Raw genomic sequence first — 17,382 nt, 5'->3', positions numbered from 1 at the left:
AAAGCCCGGGCACACAATGCCTAGAGAGGTCGGGGGGCTCCTCTGGAGAGACCCAAACCCACCGGAATGCTTCCTCTGCAACCTGCCGGAGGGGTTTGGGCTCGGAGGGCCCTTCAACCCCTACGGCTGTGACCGTCAGTCCCTTCCCCGCGGTACTGAGCGGGTGCTGACCCGAGATCCCCGTTCTCCGTTCCCCCCGCAGACAGCCGCACAACCACACTCGGGCGTTTCCATGTGGTTTTATTGCGCTCCGGGCCCTTCCGAGAGCGCAGCTCGGCGCCGCGGCGGCACCGAGCCCTCCGCCCTCAGCTCTCGGGGCCGGCCGAGGCCTGCCGGGCGCGGCGGTTCTGCAGCAAGCGGTAGGCCCGGACGCCGCACAGGTACCCGCCGTACGCCGTCAGCAGCATCATGGAACCGGAGAAGGCCTTGTAGCCGAAATCAGCCAGCTGCTTGCCGGACACCATGGCCGCTCCTGCAACACAGCGCGGCGCTTACACCCGGCAGCGCTCCGTCCGCCCGCCCCGTCCCTCTCCTTACCACCGCCCGTCGGCTCCGCTTCCGCCGCCGCGCCTGCCTCAGGGCCGCGCTTCCGCCCGACGCCCCGCCCCCCGCGTCACGTGAGAGGGTGACGTCAAGCCGCACCGCCTGCTGGGAGATGCAGTACGCCGAGGCGGGAGGCGGCATCACAGCGCCCCCTCGCGGGGCCGCTCCTTCACCTCCACGGAGCCGCAGGCGCTCAGCTCCCCGCGCTGCATCCCGGCCGCCGCTCCCCGGGGCCTGTGCTGCCCTGCTTTGCGGCTCCCCACGGCTCTCCTCACCATCCTCAGCACCCTGAGGTACCTCTGCTCACTAAAAGCGGCCCTGTGCGAGGCTGAGGACCAGCGGCCTGGAGGAGATGGCTTTCAGCTTGGGGAGTCCCCACTGAGGGGGGCACCGGGCCTCTCCCCATCCCTGAGGGCTCCCAACCTGAGGAGTTTCTCCAGAAGGACGATGAGAGTTGTCCCTGTGCCCCGTCCCAAGCCCTGCTCTCTCTTCAGGCTGCAGAGCCCTGAGCCATGCAGGAGCTGCAGCACGCAGATGTGCTGAGACTGCAGAACATAACTCCAAATGGCAAAGGGAAGACTTTTTATAGCTTGTGAACTCCAACACTGGTGTGAGGCGTGGGCTGCTGGAAAGCAGGGGACATGGAGCACCCCCAGGTGAGAGCTGGGGCCTTCAAGGCCTCCAGGAATGGCACAGTGGTGGAGAAATGCCTGCTTGGAGTGATGCACCTCCACAGCAGATGGGTTAACAGCTGAATTCCAGTCCAGAACAAGGCTCTGCATCCTGCTGCAGGTGCTGGCAACAGCAAACTGAGGTGAGAAGCTGCAGTGTTTCAAGGAAGGAGAGCTCAGCCACACTGCACGAGCCTCAAGTGGGATTCCTGAAGCCCATCAAGACAAAGGGGAGCAGATGTTGTGCCAGCCCTGCAAGGAGACACTGGGCTTCCTTTATCCTCCCTCCAACCTTGCTAAAAAAGTTCCTCATCAGAGAAAGCCAGAGCTGGCTACTTTGTGTGCTTTTCAGCTCAGTTGAATTTAAAGGTCGTAGGGTGCCACCAAGAATGCATGTCTAATAAAAGGCACAGAAACAACTGCAGTGCCAGCAGATTAAATTCCCCTAGCAAGAGGGTGAGCGGAGAGCTAGCGGGCCTGGAAAGGTCACTCAGTGTGAGATGCATTTCAAAGAAAGACAGTGACTAGGCAGGGAAGAGAAGCTCGGGAGAAATGAATAAAACAGCACAGAATGTCCCAAGGAACTGAAACAGCAGAGAAGGGGAGGGCTGGGGTAGCACAGCGGAATCCTGACCTGGTTCCTGCAGGCCCCAGGTGGGACTGGGATTCTGTACCCTGCTCAGCAGTGCAATCTCAACACTCTGCAGCCCTCAGCTAAGACTTAGTGCTGGAACTGCTGCTGAAAAAAATCAAGTGGGATGCTGTGCTGTGTTCTCACCCAGCACTGTCCTGCCGTGTGTTATTACTCACTTCTGGAACAGCACACAAAGCTGCATCCCCAGGAACGAACTGACACTGCTCTCATCTGCACCGTTAGCAAGAGCAGCAGGCACCAACCCAAAGACAACGATGCACCAGAACCACAGAGTGAACAGCCTCCCCTTCCCTCTCCAAATTTATTATTATTTTACACATTCATGAAGTTCATTGCCAGTCAGAGAACCTGCAGCACTCGGACCTGGCCTGAGGGCATTCAGCAAGACCTGCAGCAGCTCTAGCCTGCCCCGGATGGGAACAGCCAGCCACTGGACACGGTGCCCTGAGCGACAGCAGCAGCAAGCCAGAGTCAGTGTCTGAGGGGCATCTAGCAGCCAGCTGGACAAGGGGCAAGTTTCAAAAGCACAGCACAAGGCATGAGACCTCTGTCCCCTGCTGTGCTGTGGGAGGGCTCTCTGTACCTGTTGTGGATCACGTCCTTTGCTGCCCCTTGTCCTGCCCGTGGGCAGTCTCACAAGAGCAGGGAAAGCGTGGAACCTGCTTTCTCAGCTCTTGTAAATGCACACAGAGAAGCAGAGGCCAGCCTAAGGCACATAGTGGAACAAGCCAGAGAGAAGGCAAAAAGCTGCTGTGGATCATTCCTCTAAGAGCAACAGCCCAACTGCTTTATCAGGTACACTGCCAAGGGCTACGCAGCCTGCCAGCTGCTCAGAAAGACTTCGGGGCAGTTGGTCCCTGCATTGCCAAAGCCAGCCAGAGAACAAGTTGATACGAGGGAGGAGAGCTGGCCAGGGACAGCCAGCAGGCACAGAATTAGCACAGGCAGATCAGTGACAAAAGGAGTCAGAGGCCAGGGTCAGCTGTGAGAACAAAAAGTGAAATCATTGAACTCCAAGGGCTCTCTCTGGAGCTGCCCTCACACAGGCAAAATGCCGGCTGTGCTGTGCAGCAAAAGCAGCTGGTGGTGACTGAGGAAGCTGCACATGGCAGGGGGCAAAGAGCTATTTTATATGCTGGTTCTTAGAAGAGTGATGATCAGCTCCTTTGAAAGTCCTTGGGAGCTTCAGTCTCTTGTGGATCCTGGAAGGAACTGACACAGCCCCTCTGTGAGACAGTTAAGACAAAAGCAACAGCAGCAAGCAGGGAAGAGCTAGTGTCATGCCAAGAGGCCCCATAGGGCTAATAGCAAAGCTTGACCTGCCAGGCAGTGCCTCCTGCATAGCCTGGATCGATCATGACGACCTAACAGTCTCTCTGAGAACTGAATCCACCAAAGCAAAAGAAAGGGAAAGGAGGAAGACGCTCAGCCCCACTCAGGGCAGGATCTAGGCAGCAGCAGAAGCTAAATGAGCCCTTCAGAGAAAAAAGGAGATCAGCAGGTACCTCCATGCAGATGCCAGGCTCAGACAGGGGAACCTCTGCCTTTGCATTGATCTGCAAAGGCTCCCAGAAGTCTGGACTCCTCACAAAGCTGTAGCAGCAGCAAGGTGATGTAGGTGGGAGCTCATCCCTCCTCTCAACAGGATTCGTGGTTGTGCAGGCAGAGCCCGTTTACATGTGCTCAGGGTGGTTCTGGAGACACTTGATGACATCAGAAACAGGTTTGCCCTCATAGCAGATCTGATAGACAGCTGTGAAGAGGGGGAACCTACGGGCAGACCAATGCAATCTCTCAGAGCAGAGTCACAGCACCTGGTGCACTGGGCAGCAGCAGCTCATTGGGTGCAGGCAGTGCAGTGCTCACCAGAGCAGTGCAGACAGTGAGGGAGATGGGGGGGGGAGTTCCACCCCCCAACCCAACCTCAAAAAAGCAAACAAGGGAGATGAGATCACTCACTTATCCACCATGTTCTTCGTTTTAAGGATGTGATGCAGCTCAGCAGACGTCTGGGGACCTTGCAGCTTCTGCCCATTCAACATCTCCTTCTCCAGCTGCTCAATAGACTGCAACAACCCAAAAGAGAGGGAGTTGGACACTGCCATGTCATCCAGTACCCCATGTTCACTCTCTGGAGCTGGATTATAGCACTGGGCAAGTGAAGGCTGATACCCTGGTGCTATCTGGCCCTGCGTTGTTGCAGGTTTCAGGCTCCCCTCGCTGCTGCTCCCTGCTCTGCTCACCTTCCCAGTCTTGGCAAAAGCCTCGGCCACTTTTCGGTTGCGACCACCGTAGCAGGTGGTGATGAGATCAGCGATCCCACAGCTCTCCAAGAAGGTGGAAGGGGTGACGGGGCCCTTGCAGAAGATCTTGGCGAAGCTAATCATCTCCATCAGCCCCAGACGGATAACAGCAGCCTTTGTATTGTCTCCAAAGCCAAGACCATCGCAGAAACCAGCCCCTACAGCCACAACGTTCTGGAAAACAACAGCACAGAGAGATGTGTTCCCAGCAAAGCCCAGGGCACTGCTGTATCCACAGGTGCCAGTGGTGATGCCATCAACAGACTGCTGCCTGCCCCTGCCTGTCTGGTCACCACCACCCTCCAAGCAGCTGAGCAGGACATGCACAGAGCTCCCTCCGAAGCCAGGCCTTCTGCACAGCTGTCTCTGCAAGCTGGAGTGTGATATCCAGAGGAGATCACTCCGTGCTCCCTGCAGAGCTCAAGCCCTGCAAACCACAGTGAGCAGCTCACCCACCTTCAGAGCACCACAGATCTCTACAGTGTCAGCTTCCTGCACCACTGTGACCCGAAAGTTCGGTGTCTGCATCAGCTCCTTCAGGATCTGCCCATACTGTACATTCTTACAGCCTAATGAAAGAGAAGGGACAAGATAATGGAGCAGACCCTAAAGGAGAACTGCATTCCAACCCACCCATGTGGTCATGCTGCATTCAGCACAGCGAGAGGAATCTGTTGCCCAAATGATGGACATGGCTAAACATTTTCAGGCCCACAGAGTGCCAAGCACACATTGCCTGGCAGATAACCAAGATTCAAACTTGGAATTCCCAGAAGACAGGGATGATCCCTACCACAGAATTGGCACGTCCGCTTTTAAAGGCATCTTCAGAGATTGCAAACTTTAGGTTTGGAGACTGCTGTTCTCCCTGCAGTGCCCTGCACCAGAGCATCCCTGTGTGTTCACAGTGACAGCAGGCTCTGCTTACTCCTCTCCAGCCTCCTGCATGGCTTGTTTGCTTTGTTTTAAATACAGGCACTTTGAATCTTGTAACTTCTAACCGAGAGAACAGTTCTGTTGGTTTTGGCTGCTGTGTGTGATTCACAAACAGTGTGGAGGATGTCAGGAACTGCCACCAGGTGAACTTTGAAGCAGCCCTGGCTAGCAGCAACACAAGCCCAGGTGAGCGTCCTTTGAAGTCCAACGAAATGCAAGTAAGTGAACTATTTCCTCAAGGGTCTCCCCTGTGGCCACCCCATTCATTTGAGCCAGGCTGACTGCCAGATGTTCAAAGTCAGCGCTGTCAGGAGCGTCCAGATGTTGGCTCCTTACCGATGGTTGTTTCGCAGAACTTCTCATCTGCCACTTCACTGGCAATGTTGGCCCCCATGAGGACACTCATCTCAATTCCCAGTTTCTCGTGGATGATGTCTGAGATCAACCTCAGCCCATCTGGTCCTTCATCCACCCCCTGGGAGACAACCAGGGACAGAGATGAGCTCGTGGCCTGGGAGTCCTGGCCCCATTCACCCCAATGCTGCCATCCCAGCAGCCCCCCATGCTCAGCTGCACCCCACTCCTCACCCATGGGCCCTCACCCATTCCTACCCCATAATACCTCCAAATCCCTGCAAGTCAGTGCCCTATTCCCCATGTACACCGCTCTAAACCCAAAACCTGTTAATTGCAGGGGAGTAGATGACCATTAAAGGTCCCTCCCAACTCAAAAAATCCTATGATGTTAAGATTCTAAGACTCCAATTTCTCCTCGAAAAGCTCATCACCCTCCTGGCCATGCCTCTGCTCACACCTTGATGAGTGACATCCCAATAGCACCTTTCTTCACGTGGGCCTTGATCTGGTCGCAGACTTTGCCGATGAACTGATGGGGCACCACAAACAGGAGGATGTCAGCCCCGGAGCAAGCTTTCACCAGGTCAGGCTCTGCCACCTGCACAACACAGCTGCCATCAGGAACTTGTCCCCAAGGCTTTGTAGAGGGGGGCCTGCCCTAACCCACAGCAAGGGGAGCAAGGGGTTGTGGGGACAAACTGCCCCACGCTCCCCTTCTAGAGGGACTGGAGAACCGCAGAGCGAAAGGCTCAGCCTGGCTTCCTGCACACCAGCTTGGAGGCAGCAACACTTGGCCTTGAGAGCAGCAAGTGAGATGGCAGAGCAGGCGCAAAGGTGGGCAGGGAGAACAACCAGGACAGCAGCTCATCCCAAAGTGTGCCACGAGATCACCGGGAATGCAGGAGCCCCGCTGCACCCCTTCCTTCACGCTGCTGGCACATGGGGCTGTGACAGCACAGCAGCTTTTATTACCTGTCATCAAGGTGATAAAACACGACCCTCGTGCACAAAAGGCCACCAGCAGGCACTCACCACGTTGTGGGGCAGTTTGTGCCCCGGCAGGTACTTGACGTTCTCGTGCTCGGTGTTTATGATCTCGGTGAGCCGCCGGCCGCCCACCTCCTCCTCCAGCACCCACATGTTCACCGTGTTCTCGAAGGTGCCCAGCCGTGCCGCATTGCTGCCCACGATCTTGGCGATGGCTGAGCCCCTGTGTGGTAGGGGAGGGGGTGGGGGGGAAGGAAAGGAGCCGTGGGCGGGGGGCACCGGGGCTGCCGGCACCGGGGGGATCCCAAGGCACCGGGAATGACGCAGTGCCCCGGGAGGGCAGCTGGGATTTGGGGACCAGGCGGGCGCTCACCAATTGCCAGAGCCCACGATGCAAACCTTCTTGCCACCCATGGCTCAGAGACGCAGGGCGCTGCGCAGCACGGAGCCCAAGGGCGCTATTTGAAGGCTGTGCCCGGTGGGGCCGGCCCAGCCCGCCCCCCGCCCGCCCCGATCCGCCCCGCCGAACCGGGCACCGGCCCGGCCGCGGTGCTCGCTGCCCCGGAGCAGAGGAGGAGCGGCTCAGGTCGCTCGCTGCCGCCGGTACGGCTGTCCTGCCTCTCTCTCCCTCTCCATTTTCTGCAGAAAAGCCGTTTCTTTCCTCCCGATAAATGCCTTTCCCCCCTGCCCCCACCTCCCCCCCCAGTAGGAAATTTGAACCGTCTGACTGCAGACCCAGAACGCAACCCAGCCTTAACCTCAGCGGCAAGCAGCAGCCCTGACTGCTTGACCTTAGGAGCTGCCCTTGCTTCTGTGCTCAGGATCTCATGAGAGTCGTCAAGCTTTGTGCAAAGCGTTACCTAAGGGCAAAGTCCCTTCTGCACAACTCATTAACACATCCAGGTAACCTTTTTCTCCAAATTTTGCGGTGTGGGCACTAGGCTGGCTAGCATTCAGCTGCAGCTTGGCCACTGGATTTCCCTTTTTGCTCAAAATCCTTTGCTCTTTTACCACAAAAGCACCCTGGAAAGGCTCAGTGGACTCCATCAGCCAGAGATCCTTTCAAGAAAGGCACCATGCAAAAGGCTGAAGTGGGAAGAACATTTTCTCTGCAGTTCCTTAAACCAGCTGGCTTTGTTTAAAAAGTGAAATTAATCCTCTTCCTTCCCAGGCAAATACACGAGTTGTCATCCACCAAGGCAGCTGCTGAGAGAAAGCGTGCTGTCAGCACTGAAGGAGGACAGCTTCTTTCACAGGCTTTTATTAAAATTGGGTGACATCTACAAGGATACAGTACAAAAAAAAAAAAAAAAGTTTTGGTCCATGGGAAAAAAAAAAACCCAACCAACGTAATAGATAAGAAAAGCAGTTATTCTGCAACAGCTATGTTTGCCTACGCAGTGTTCAGCATCCTTCATGTGCAACTACCCTGAGGAGTCACTGGGCTGCTTCATCAGCACCAAGACCTTCACCCCAGTACCACAGAGGAGCAGTTTCAAAAGGGGGCAAAGGAGAAGGGGAGGGTCTATTACTCACAGACATGTGGGAACACAGACACGGGTAGGGCTCCCAAAATCACAGCAACCTTCCCAACCACACCACAGCAGGGTGCAGGGATGGGGAGGGCTGTCAGTAACATGGTTTCGCAGCTGTTCCAAGAGAACGTGACCAACTTTGCTTTACAGTCCATTTGCATTACAGTTCCAAGCAGAAATACTGAGAGCTAGGCTGAGAGAGGTCCTTCTCTTACACCTGACCCCTGGTTCACTAGTAAATAATTCCACGAAGAGGCATAAGAGCTGCTACTCCCCATGGTAAAAAAAAAAAAAGTCTACTTGTACATTCCTGATCCATAACTTGACTCAAAAACACAGGAGTTTCAGCATGGAAACATCAGCTAACTCAATACATGCTTGGGGCTACATCCACTCCCAAGGGATGGATCCGTACTCCCAGACCCACAGGAAGGAGCCTCTGGTCCCCACAGCAAATGACATGTGATAACAGTCCCAAAGGAATGAGCATACAGTACTCTGCCCCTGCACAATTGCACTGGGCAGCTGCTGCATTCCCTCCCTCTACAGGGAAAGCAAGCAGCCAGCTGGCTTGCTGGAACCATAAGCCGAGGCTTTTTCTCAGCTCTCCAGCACTTCCACATCTGTGCAGTGAGACGACGCTTCATCTCCCCTGTGATTCCCAGCTCAAGGCAGTCTTTCATGAACGTGAAGGGAGCAGGACAAGGAAAAAGGGACAAGGGAAGAAACAATTCTCTATGCAGTCCAGTAACTTCCTCAAGGAGGAGAGTGACCTGTGAGGCAGCCCAGTGCAGCAGCCCCCTCCCAGCGAGGGAGGGGAGGGCTGGAGGTATGTCAGCATCCTGCCCACTCCATCTCCCGGTACCTTGCTACTACTAACTGAGGCAGAGACCAGACTAGCCACAGAACTCTGCCCTTTGAGCAGATCCTGACTTCCCAGTCAGGTCTCATGTGTGCCACAACTAGATGCTAGTTGAAGAGGAACGGGAAGAGGAAGAGTTTCTGAATTTGAGAGGAGCTCAAAGTCAGCATTCAAACTGGCTACTGGGGACACTACAGGCAGCACGGAGTCTAGGGGAGGCTCTTGGAAGCCTTGGGACTGACAAGGCAACAGTCAGGAAGAAAACCAGGTAGAAGTGTGTACTTGTTGGAGCCTGTCTGCTTGCCACACCCCAGAAGACCCCAGGTGTCGTAGAGCTGCCCCAGCAGAGACAATGCCAGGATGGATGACGGTGCAGGCCTTGGCACCGCAGCGTGGTTACATGAGCCTTAACTGCGTGCTCTGCAGCACCCTGTCTCCACAAGCAGCTCTGATGCCTTCTGGATGGGGAGGAGATGAGGGCCTATGTGTTGCGGATTCCCAGAGCCTGCTCCAGCTCCTGCCGTCTTTGCTGAACCTGGAAGAGAAGAGTTGCAGCATTAACACAGACAGCAGCGCAGTGTTCAAGTACCACAGGGCCCATCTGGATGGGGCTGAAAGCAAACTGGGGATCATAATGCACTAGCAGTGTCTGAAAGCGAGGCTTAACGCTGCCCCTTTTCACCAGGGCATGAGCCCCAAGAAGTGGCAGTTACACCAAGCCACTGGGTCTGGAAGGGACCCCTGCCTGGGGACACTCACCTTGGAGTAAAAGTATCTGCACACAGCTTCCTGAGCCCATGGCTGGAAGTAGAACTCGGCTCTACGCTCCTCTTCAGGATTCCCAACAACATCAGTCATCGTCTGAAAGCACAAAGGACAAAGCAGTTCAGGGAGTACGAAAGCTCTGTGCTGAACAAAACTACACCCCCTTTGCCTCAAAGACACTTCAGTTCAGTCAGGTCAAGTCCTTATGTTTGATTTCAGTTCAAGTCTTGCTTTCTGAGCAGGAAATTGCCTTTCTCTCTCTGTGGGAGCTAGTTATAATGAGGGAAGCATGTGACTGGATCCACCTTCCACACAAGAAAAGCTTTTACCTTCAAGTCCCGGCACTGGGACTGGAGCCAGTCATTGATGAAGCCCTGAGGATCTCGGGCAAAGCTCAGCATGAACTCACGCTGGGTCTTCAGCTGGTTAATTGTCTCTATTGTTTCATGGATCTGAAGGAGATAAGCACAGCATTGGGACTGCTGAATAGGGAAAAGTGTCAGAGAAACACAAAGAGATCCAAGATGAGAGGGTGAATTCTTATATTCTGGTTGGTTTGTCAGATAGGATTCACAGCTCCCAGGTTCCTGCTGTAAGGGTTTTTCCACTGACCATTTGCTTTAAAACTCTGCTTCAGGTAAAGCCACCTATCTGAACACTGTTGCCCTACTCTAGCTTCCAAATGCCCAACAGAGCAAAGCTGAATTGTCACATTCAGAGCTCATCTTGCTCCACAGATACACTCCTATCTGGTAATCTGGTAATGAGGATGGCAGATCTGAAGGAGCTCTTCTTACCTTGTTATCCAGAGCAGCAATTTCCTGTTGACTGGCAGTTGACAGCAGGAATGAATTCATTTGAGTCTTCAAGGTGTCATCCACCTCCACATCGATGTCATAGCAGGCTGTTTTCTTCTGGTCATTAGGATCAACACTGGGGGCATCCACAAGGAAGGAACCAGAAAGAGTGAGTAGTTCAAGAAGCCATCACATCAAATTGTGACTGTTCTGATGCAGCACAAGGACTGCCAGAAGGGATAAGTCAAGCCAGTGTCAGCTTCAGCTCTAACAGCAAACAGCAAGGCTTTATTGATGTTTTTGCTGCATAAGTGATTGTTCCAAGCAAATTTCTACCCACACACGTGTAATGAAAGGCAGTATGAGTTCCTTGTGAAAGAGGGACACTGTGTCAAAGTTCTGTGTAAAGAAATAACGGCAGACAATGCAGAGAAACTACTACTGAAAAGTCAGAGCACATCCCATCATCTTCCTGTGCCAGACTCATCCATCCTTTCCTCTCCCCTTTCTAGAAATAAGAAGCCTCACCTGATCACATGATTAATGATGATCGGTTCTGGAGGCATAAGCAGCGCATGAAGCCTTTGTGGAATTTCAGAGAACTTCATCCGCTGGGATTCAAATATCTGTGACAGAAACACAGGGCTAAGGCAAGGAACGCAAGCTGTGCCAGAGACTGCTGCCAGCCGACCAGGGAAAGCTGAAGCAGTTCTCATTCCCACCACAAATCCCGTTACCTGCTGGAGGTATTTGTCACAAATGACGTACTCCCGCTCGTGAGGGTCCTGCAGCTTGTGGGTCTTGATATATTGCCACAAAGCCTGGATGATCACTGGGCGAGTCTGAGTGTGGATCCCCAGGAGACGAGCCAAGCGGGGATCCAGTTTGAACTGGGGAGGCTGAAAGAAAAAGCAAGGAGAGGTGAGATGGGACTTATGGCCACAGAGACAGCAAAGCAAATGCTACGTATGCCCAGCGCTGCTATCCAACATCTCACCTGGTAATCGAGCATCAGAAGGACAGTGCAGCGCACGTTGACATCTCCTGGCCTCTTCACCTGGAAGCCATCTGTCTCCTGAGTTGTAGCAGTTCTGTGCCACTGGAATATGTGCAACAGGAGGGGGATTTAGCTGCACCCACACGCTCGACTCCTTTTGCTCCTGCTGCTTGCCACCCAACCTCATCCACGACAGAAGATTCATCTTATTCCCATTTATAGTTTGAAACAAGAGTTAATGCATTTATTCAGAGCCCAGGCAAGTCAGTGGAAAAGCTAAGATAAGAATTCAAGAGAATTCAGCCCTGGCTCCCAGCCACTTGTTAAAGCCTTAAATACCCCACTTCACAAGTTACTAATCACACACAAATTCAGTCTGCTGGAACAGCAACCCATCTGTAGAGATAATACAGCAAAAAGAAGCAAGCTCACCTCTACCAGGTGATTGTCAGGGCCATAGAGGTCTTTATCAAGTTCAATAACCAGAGATTTAAAGAAGGATGAGAACTTTCTTTTCTGTTTGGTGGCATCGTATTTGGACAAAGCAGACTGCAAGCAACACAGGAAGGAAGAGAGTCAGGAGAGCACGTTCCAGGACTCAAGCACAGGCAAGGCATATGACAGTGTTCCTTTAAGTTGTGAACACTTACATTCATCAATACATGCTCGAAAATCAAGTTCCAAGTCAAAAATGGTGAAAGACTGGAGATAAAGACGAGCTTGGAGGAATTAACTTACTCAGCAATTACATAAAATGCGAGTGCCCTGCTTCTAAGAGCCAGGGTACACAAGTGCCACTGATAGGCTCTCACCATTAATTCTTATAGCTATAAGAACTTTGTATAACTCATGTTCTGCCATGGGGATACCCATCGGTCTCCGAGTTGGGCTCTCGGTCTCGTCACCATCAGACTCCTTGGAAAACAGAGATGAAGGAGGATATCAAGCCCTTAGCTACACTCCCAGACACTAGGAAACTGGTTCAATTGCCAATTCCAGATCCATAAAATCAACTCTGTGGTTGGGTGTCTCACTCACATCTTCTAGCAGCCGTCCTTCCACTCGAAGCTCCCAGGAGGCCACTGTTCCTTCACCATCCTCAGCATCCGACTTGGCTGGATTGAAGGTATTGGAGATAAAAATACGTAGCTTTCGCTTTTGCTGCAGGAAAAAGCATCAGCTGAGTATTCATTCTGAAGGAAAGGGATGAGAATCTCGCTTATGTTTTGTTAAAACAAAGCTTAATTTTCTTCTTTTCCTCATATATCCACTCTCTCAGGACAAACAGCACAGAGAGACGGTCTTGGTTCTACCCCCCACTTAAGTCTCGAGCATTACAGTTCTTTATATGCTTACAGGGATATGACACAACCTTCAGAGCCCTCCTACTTTCCTGATTACAGTAAGAATCTCTAAACATCCCCTGCCTACCTTAATGGGCCGTTTCAAAGCCTCCTGGATATCCAAGCGTTTCCTCATGATCGTCTGGTCCAATTTCCTTTCGAAGGCCAGCAGGTCCATATAAGCTTGAGACTCAGGCACAAGTTCACGAATCTACATCAGAGCACAAGCCAATCAAAATGCTAATCTCCATCAATTCCCCCACATCTCATAACAGAGGATGTCAAATGCACGTGCCACTCACCCTCTGAGGTAGAATTTTGTCTGCCATCTTCTTCTTTTTAGCACTGTAAAGTAAGGAACGCATTAAAATGACAACCACTGTGCTAATTAACAGTGGACCCTCACAAAAGGAGATGAGGTTTGTCCGGTTTAGGACCATGGCACCAGCAATGCTCTCAGCCCTACAGCAGCTGATCACCTCAATACATCCCCAAGGAAAGCACTGAAAGCAGGGCTGCATCACTGAAAAGGAAGCACTGACAGAGCAACCAAAGGGGCTTATGGCTCAATTTGCTTTAGACAGACTTTTCTAGGAGACTCAGCATTACCAATATTACCAAGGCATCACACTGTACTGTCAGAAACCGAATGTAAACTTGCTCTTGTCCAGCAGCTGCACATTACTCTTTTATCTGCTGGAATCTCCCTTCTCCCAGAGAAGAAGCTGCACAAGAACATCAAAGTCTCTTTCAGCCACCCAACAAAAAGCAGCAATGAGAGCCCCAGGCCTGGCCCTGCACACAGAAAAGCTTTGTGCTGCTATAAGCAGCCAGCAGATGACACCAAGTCAGCGCCTGCCCCTTCAGAGAGGACTCGCAGCTCGCTCTGATGTCAGTGCCTACCCACACCCTGAAACACAGATCTTGTCCCATAGGCTTTGTGGGGAGAGAAGTAACGTGTCTGTGCCCACCTGGGGATGCCGTGAGCACCCTCACTGCCCTGGGGATGCACAGAGAATGCTCTGAAGACCCCCTGGACCTAGGATGCCCTGAGATTCCTCCTTGCCCTTGGGATTGTCCTGAGGAACCCTGCTACCATAGGAACGCCCAAGAATGCACCCAAGACTCCTCTGCTGTCCCAGGGATGTCCTCAGGATCTCTGCTGCTCTGAGGATGCCCAAGGATGTTCTGAGATCTCCACCACCCTAGAGAAGCACGGGGAAGACCTGAGAGCTTCCACGGCTCCAGGGATCCTTCCTATTTCAGGAATGTCCAAGGATATCCTACGCCCCTCACTGCCCTGGGGACACCTGGCAGCATCCAGTGGACACCCATTGCCCCAAGAACCCCCGCTGCCAAAGGGGCACCCGAGGATGCCCCACGAGCCTGGCTGCCCCAGGCATGTCCGGAGCTCCCATCCCCCCGCCGCTGCCCCAGCGACGCCCGGAGCCCTCCGCTGCCCCCGGTCCTTACTTGTGGTTGCGGTTGGGCACCGCCTGGGGCTGCACCTGCTGCAGCTGCTGCGGCGCGGGCCTCTTGCGGGCCTGGTCCAGGCCGGCCTGCGCCATGCCGGGCCGCACCGCCGGGCTCCCGCCGTACCCGGGCGGCCCCATGGAGGGGCCCTGCGGCGCCAGGCGGCTGCCCGGTAACATCCCGGGGCGCTGCGGGGGGAAGAAGAAAACCGTTCCAGTGCCCACCGGGGGGGGCCGGCCCCGTCCGCGTCCCCGCCGCCCCCGCTCCCTCCCGCCCCGCCCCGCAGCGGCCCGCACGCCCCCACCGGCCCCTCCCCTGCCTCACCGGGTAGGCAGCCCCCGGCAGCGGCGAGCGGTACAGGCCCTGTCCCGGGGCCGGGCCCATGCGCACCGGCCCGCCCGGCGTGCCCGGGCCCAGCGCTCCGGCCCCGGCAGCGGCCCCGCCGCCGCCACCGCTGGGAGTCACCGACTGGAAGCCCGCCCGCGCCGCCATCTTCTCCAGCACAAAGGGGAGCGGACCGGAACCGGAGCTCTGACATAGAGTGCGCGCGGACACCGCCCTAGAGCGGCACCTCCTGCAGAGAGCGCCCCCTGCCGGCGGGAGGAGCTGGTGGTGGTGGGGAGCGGGGGGTGGGGGGTGGGGGAAGTTGGGCCTGGAGAGGGGGAAGGCCGGGGTCCCGGGGGGTGCGGAGGATCCTGGGGGGCTTCAAGGATCACTACTGTGGGGGAATAGAGTCCTAGAGGAGAGTGCATGGGGGTATGGCAGGGTGCTGGGAGGGTGCACTGGCAGTGGGGAGGGCAGTGGGAGGGGGGGGCCGTGGAGGGGAGGGGCGGAGGACTTGGAGAGGGCTATGGGAGGGTGTTGGGTTTGGGGGTTTCAGAGACCACGGGGTATTTGTGGGGGGGATGCAGGAGGTGTGGGAAGGGGCAGTGTCCTGGGGGGGGGGGGGGTGCACTGACCATGGGGAGGTGCATATGAGGGTGCAGGGTCCTGGGAGACAGTGCTCATGGCATCGAGCCTCGATGCTGTGACTGAGTGGGGGTGTGGGTGCCCTGGGTCCCCCATTCTCACAGGTTCCCCTGTCTGGGACTGCTTCGCTCAGGGTTGGGGGATGCCCGGAGGGGGATTCCTCCCTCAGCAGCTGCTGCACAAGGCACAGCGCTGAATTAAAGGCCGCTTTTTGCAAGTATTAGCATTACTTTCCCTGTCCCCAGGGCACTCATCCGTGTGGTTGTTCATAGAGCAGAGGGACCTGCATCCAGCCTGCATTAATCCATGAATAAAAACTAAGAGAGCAGTCACACCGCAAGTATTAATTAAGCAATTAATGATGATCATGGGCCATTTAGAAGGCTGTCCTGTACAGTGCGTGGCATTGTTGACTGAGGAGAGAAGTGGGGAGATGTTGGCACCTTTTCCACCAAATTTAGTGTTTCCTGACCTCGATGGAAAACAGGATGATGCTGTGAGCACAGCCATTAGCTGTTGTCTCAGCATCCGTGTGTCCATGCAGTTAATGTAATGCCACCTCCGACAGCCTTGGCGCCTGGCTGCCTGATGAAATATTCATGGGGAGGAGAAGCGGTGGAACTTATCTGCTCCGTATTGTTCAGATGCAGCAACTTCAAGTGAGGCTTAAAACCCGGCAGGAGCCTTTGGGCAGGCTGGGAAGTGCCTGGGAGGGACAAAGGAAGGAAGAGAAAGGAAGGGCTGAGCTGAGAGACGAACTCTCTCCAGCAGCAGTTCTCTGTCTGCCTGGAATTTGGGAGCCCAGCACTGCACCCAGTGCTCCAGTTATGGCCTCTCCAGGGCAGAGTAGGGGGGAGATGCACCTCCCTCTCTCAGCGTGCTGTGCAGTGCACCCTATGGAATCATTGGCCTTCTCGGCCACCAGGACACACTCCTGGCTCATGGTTACCCCATTGGCCACCAGAAGACCCATGTCCTTTTCTGCAGAGCTCCTTTCTAGCAGCTCAGCCCTTGTCCACTCCTGTAACCCACACTTACAAAATGCAGGATCCTAAGAGATCCCTGAGCTGAGCGTAGTGTTGCCCCAGCTCCCTCTCTCCAGGGATGTTCTGTTGCCAGTTCTCCTTGTCCCCTGTCATTAGCTGTGTTTCATAAGAAACGGGGGGGAAAATAACCCAGTGTCTCCTTACACTTGTCCTTTCTCCTTCCCTCTGCCTGAGGGTTTGCTTGGTTCACTGCTCAGTGAAATGCTACCCGTGCACCTTCGTTTCCTGCACCTGCTGGCATGAGGCAGCTCTGCTGAAACCTTCCCCAGCCCGCGTGGCTCTGGCTCCAGGCAGCCGAGCAGCATCCAGGGCTGTGTAATTATAGCCCAGCGCCTGTTTCTGCTGGCAACGTTAGCAGAGAGCAAGTGGTAACCAGGAGTTATTGCTGTGGAGGAGAGGAGGTGATGCTATCTGTGCTGCCACTATCTGCATGGTGCGTGATTAATCCTTGCTCTGTAGGGTTTCAGCAGCCACACAATCAACGGTGTGCAAGCAGGTGCTTCCCAGCAACCTCAGGCTGAGGCATGCAGCACCTTGTCCTTGCGTGCATTGTCAGTGGTGCTTCCTGGGGAGTGTAATTAACTCCTTGTCTCGTGCGCAGTGTGCACTAACAGCCTTGGATGCACAGTCTACATGCATCACACATCTTGCAGCGCGCCAGCTGTTTGCAGTCCATCCCTGTAATCCTGAGCAATGCAATGATCCTTGTTCCTTGCTCTGGTGGTGTATGGATGGTGTGCAAGTCGGAGCCTGGAGTCAGAAAATGTACAACTTGTCCACTGCTCTCGTTGGGTCCTGTCTGGCTTCTGTCCATGCACCCATCCCTCACCTATTTCAGGCTCCAGGGCTGGGAATTGCTCTGTCTGTGCTGCTTTTGGGGTCCCTGCACCCCTCTGCGAGGCGGTTCCAGGCTGTGACTTGCACGCTGCTTCCATCCGCAGCAAAGACCTCAGACTGAGGCTGAGGATGCGATGCGAGGTTGCAGTGGATGGAACCCAGCATGTTCTTGGGCAGCTGGGGAAGAGACTGTGGGGCTGAGCTGCTGCCTGCCCCTGCAGCAGGAGCTGCTGAGTGCCACTGCAGAGGTAGTGAGCATAGTGAGCTGCTCTGGCTTCACAGTGTCTGCCTGCAATTAATTTAGGT

At 54.6% G+C, this 17,382-nt stretch overlaps 3 protein-coding genes across 3 annotated transcripts; all 3 read right to left on the bottom strand.

Moving 5' to 3' along the window:
* Positions 1–223: 223 nt before the first annotated feature.
* LOC122188960 (cytochrome c oxidase assembly protein COX14) lies at positions 224–583 on the bottom strand. The gene is made up of 2 exons (XM_042887657.1): positions 538–583; positions 224–472 (listed from the first exon to the last, which is right to left on the bottom strand). The coding sequence occupies exon 2, from the start codon at positions 462–464 to the stop codon at positions 306–308; it is 159 nt and encodes a 52-aa protein (XP_042743591.1). The 5' UTR covers positions 465–472; positions 538–583; the 3' UTR covers positions 224–305.
* A 1,559-nt stretch (positions 584–2,142) lies between these two features.
* On the bottom strand, positions 2,143–6,934 carry GPD1 (glycerol-3-phosphate dehydrogenase 1). Its single transcript, XM_042887664.1, has 8 exons — positions 6,826–6,934; positions 6,498–6,675; positions 5,923–6,063; positions 5,445–5,583; positions 4,629–4,741; positions 4,113–4,346; positions 3,829–3,935; positions 2,143–3,639 (listed from the first exon to the last, which is right to left on the bottom strand). The coding sequence occupies exons 1-8, from the start codon at positions 6,864–6,866 to the stop codon at positions 3,543–3,545; spliced, it is 1,050 nt and encodes a 349-aa protein (XP_042743598.1). The 5' UTR covers positions 6,867–6,934; the 3' UTR covers positions 2,143–3,542.
* Positions 6,935–7,697: 763 nt separating this feature from the next.
* On the bottom strand, positions 7,698–14,731 carry SMARCD1 (SWI/SNF related, matrix associated, actin dependent regulator of chromatin, subfamily d, member 1). The gene is made up of 13 exons (XM_042887663.1): positions 14,549–14,731; positions 14,225–14,412; positions 13,054–13,096; positions 12,840–12,962; positions 12,447–12,569; positions 11,841–11,957; positions 11,409–11,510; positions 11,149–11,310; positions 10,940–11,037; positions 10,412–10,547; positions 9,944–10,066; positions 9,609–9,710; positions 7,698–9,384 (listed from the first exon to the last, which is right to left on the bottom strand). The coding sequence occupies exons 1-13, from the start codon at positions 14,714–14,716 to the stop codon at positions 9,331–9,333; spliced, it is 1,539 nt and encodes a 512-aa protein (XP_042743597.1). The 5' UTR covers positions 14,717–14,731; the 3' UTR covers positions 7,698–9,330.
* Between the last annotated feature and the right edge of the window lie 2,651 nt (positions 14,732–17,382).

This window comes from Lagopus leucura, unplaced genomic scaffold (assembly GCF_019238085.1).
Source record: "Lagopus leucura isolate 7727_CA_CO unplaced genomic scaffold, USGS_WTPT01 Super-Scaffold_100103, whole genome shotgun sequence".
Classification (NCBI taxonomy): Eukaryota; Metazoa; Chordata; class Aves; order Galliformes; family Phasianidae; genus Lagopus; species Lagopus leucura.
Note: the sequence above shows the minus strand (reverse complement) of the source record. Positions and strands in the feature narration are given on the sequence as shown.

Bases quoted from the DNA above. Each gene is read 5' to 3' on its own strand.
- LOC122188960 (XM_042887657.1), bottom strand. From the start codon at position 464: ATGGTGTCCGGCAAGCAGCTGGCTGATTTCGGCTACAAGGCCTTCTCC.
- SMARCD1 (XM_042887663.1), bottom strand. From the start codon at position 14,716: ATGGCGGCGCGGGCGGGCTTCCAGTCGGTGACTCCCAGCGGTGGCGGC. The intron at 12,963-13,053 runs GTGAGTGGCACG...GCTCTGATGTAG, and splicing joins ACAAAATTCTACCTCAGAGG to ATTCGTGAACTTGTGCCTGA. The intron at 12,570-12,839 runs GTAGGCAGGGGA...TTTTTCCTGCAG, and splicing joins CTTTGAAACGGCCCATTAAG to CAAAAGCGAAAGCTACGTAT.
- GPD1 (XM_042887664.1), bottom strand. From the start codon at position 6,866: ATGGGTGGCAAGAAGGTTTGCATCGTGGGCTCTGGCAATTG. The intron at 6,064-6,497 runs GTGAGTGCCTGC...TGTGTTGTGCAG, and splicing joins ACAAACTGCCCCACAACGTG to GTGGCAGAGCCTGACCTGGT. The intron at 3,640-3,828 runs GTGAGTGATCTC...GTCTGCCCGTAG, and splicing joins ACGAAGAACATGGTGGATAA to GTTCCCCCTCTTCACAGCTG.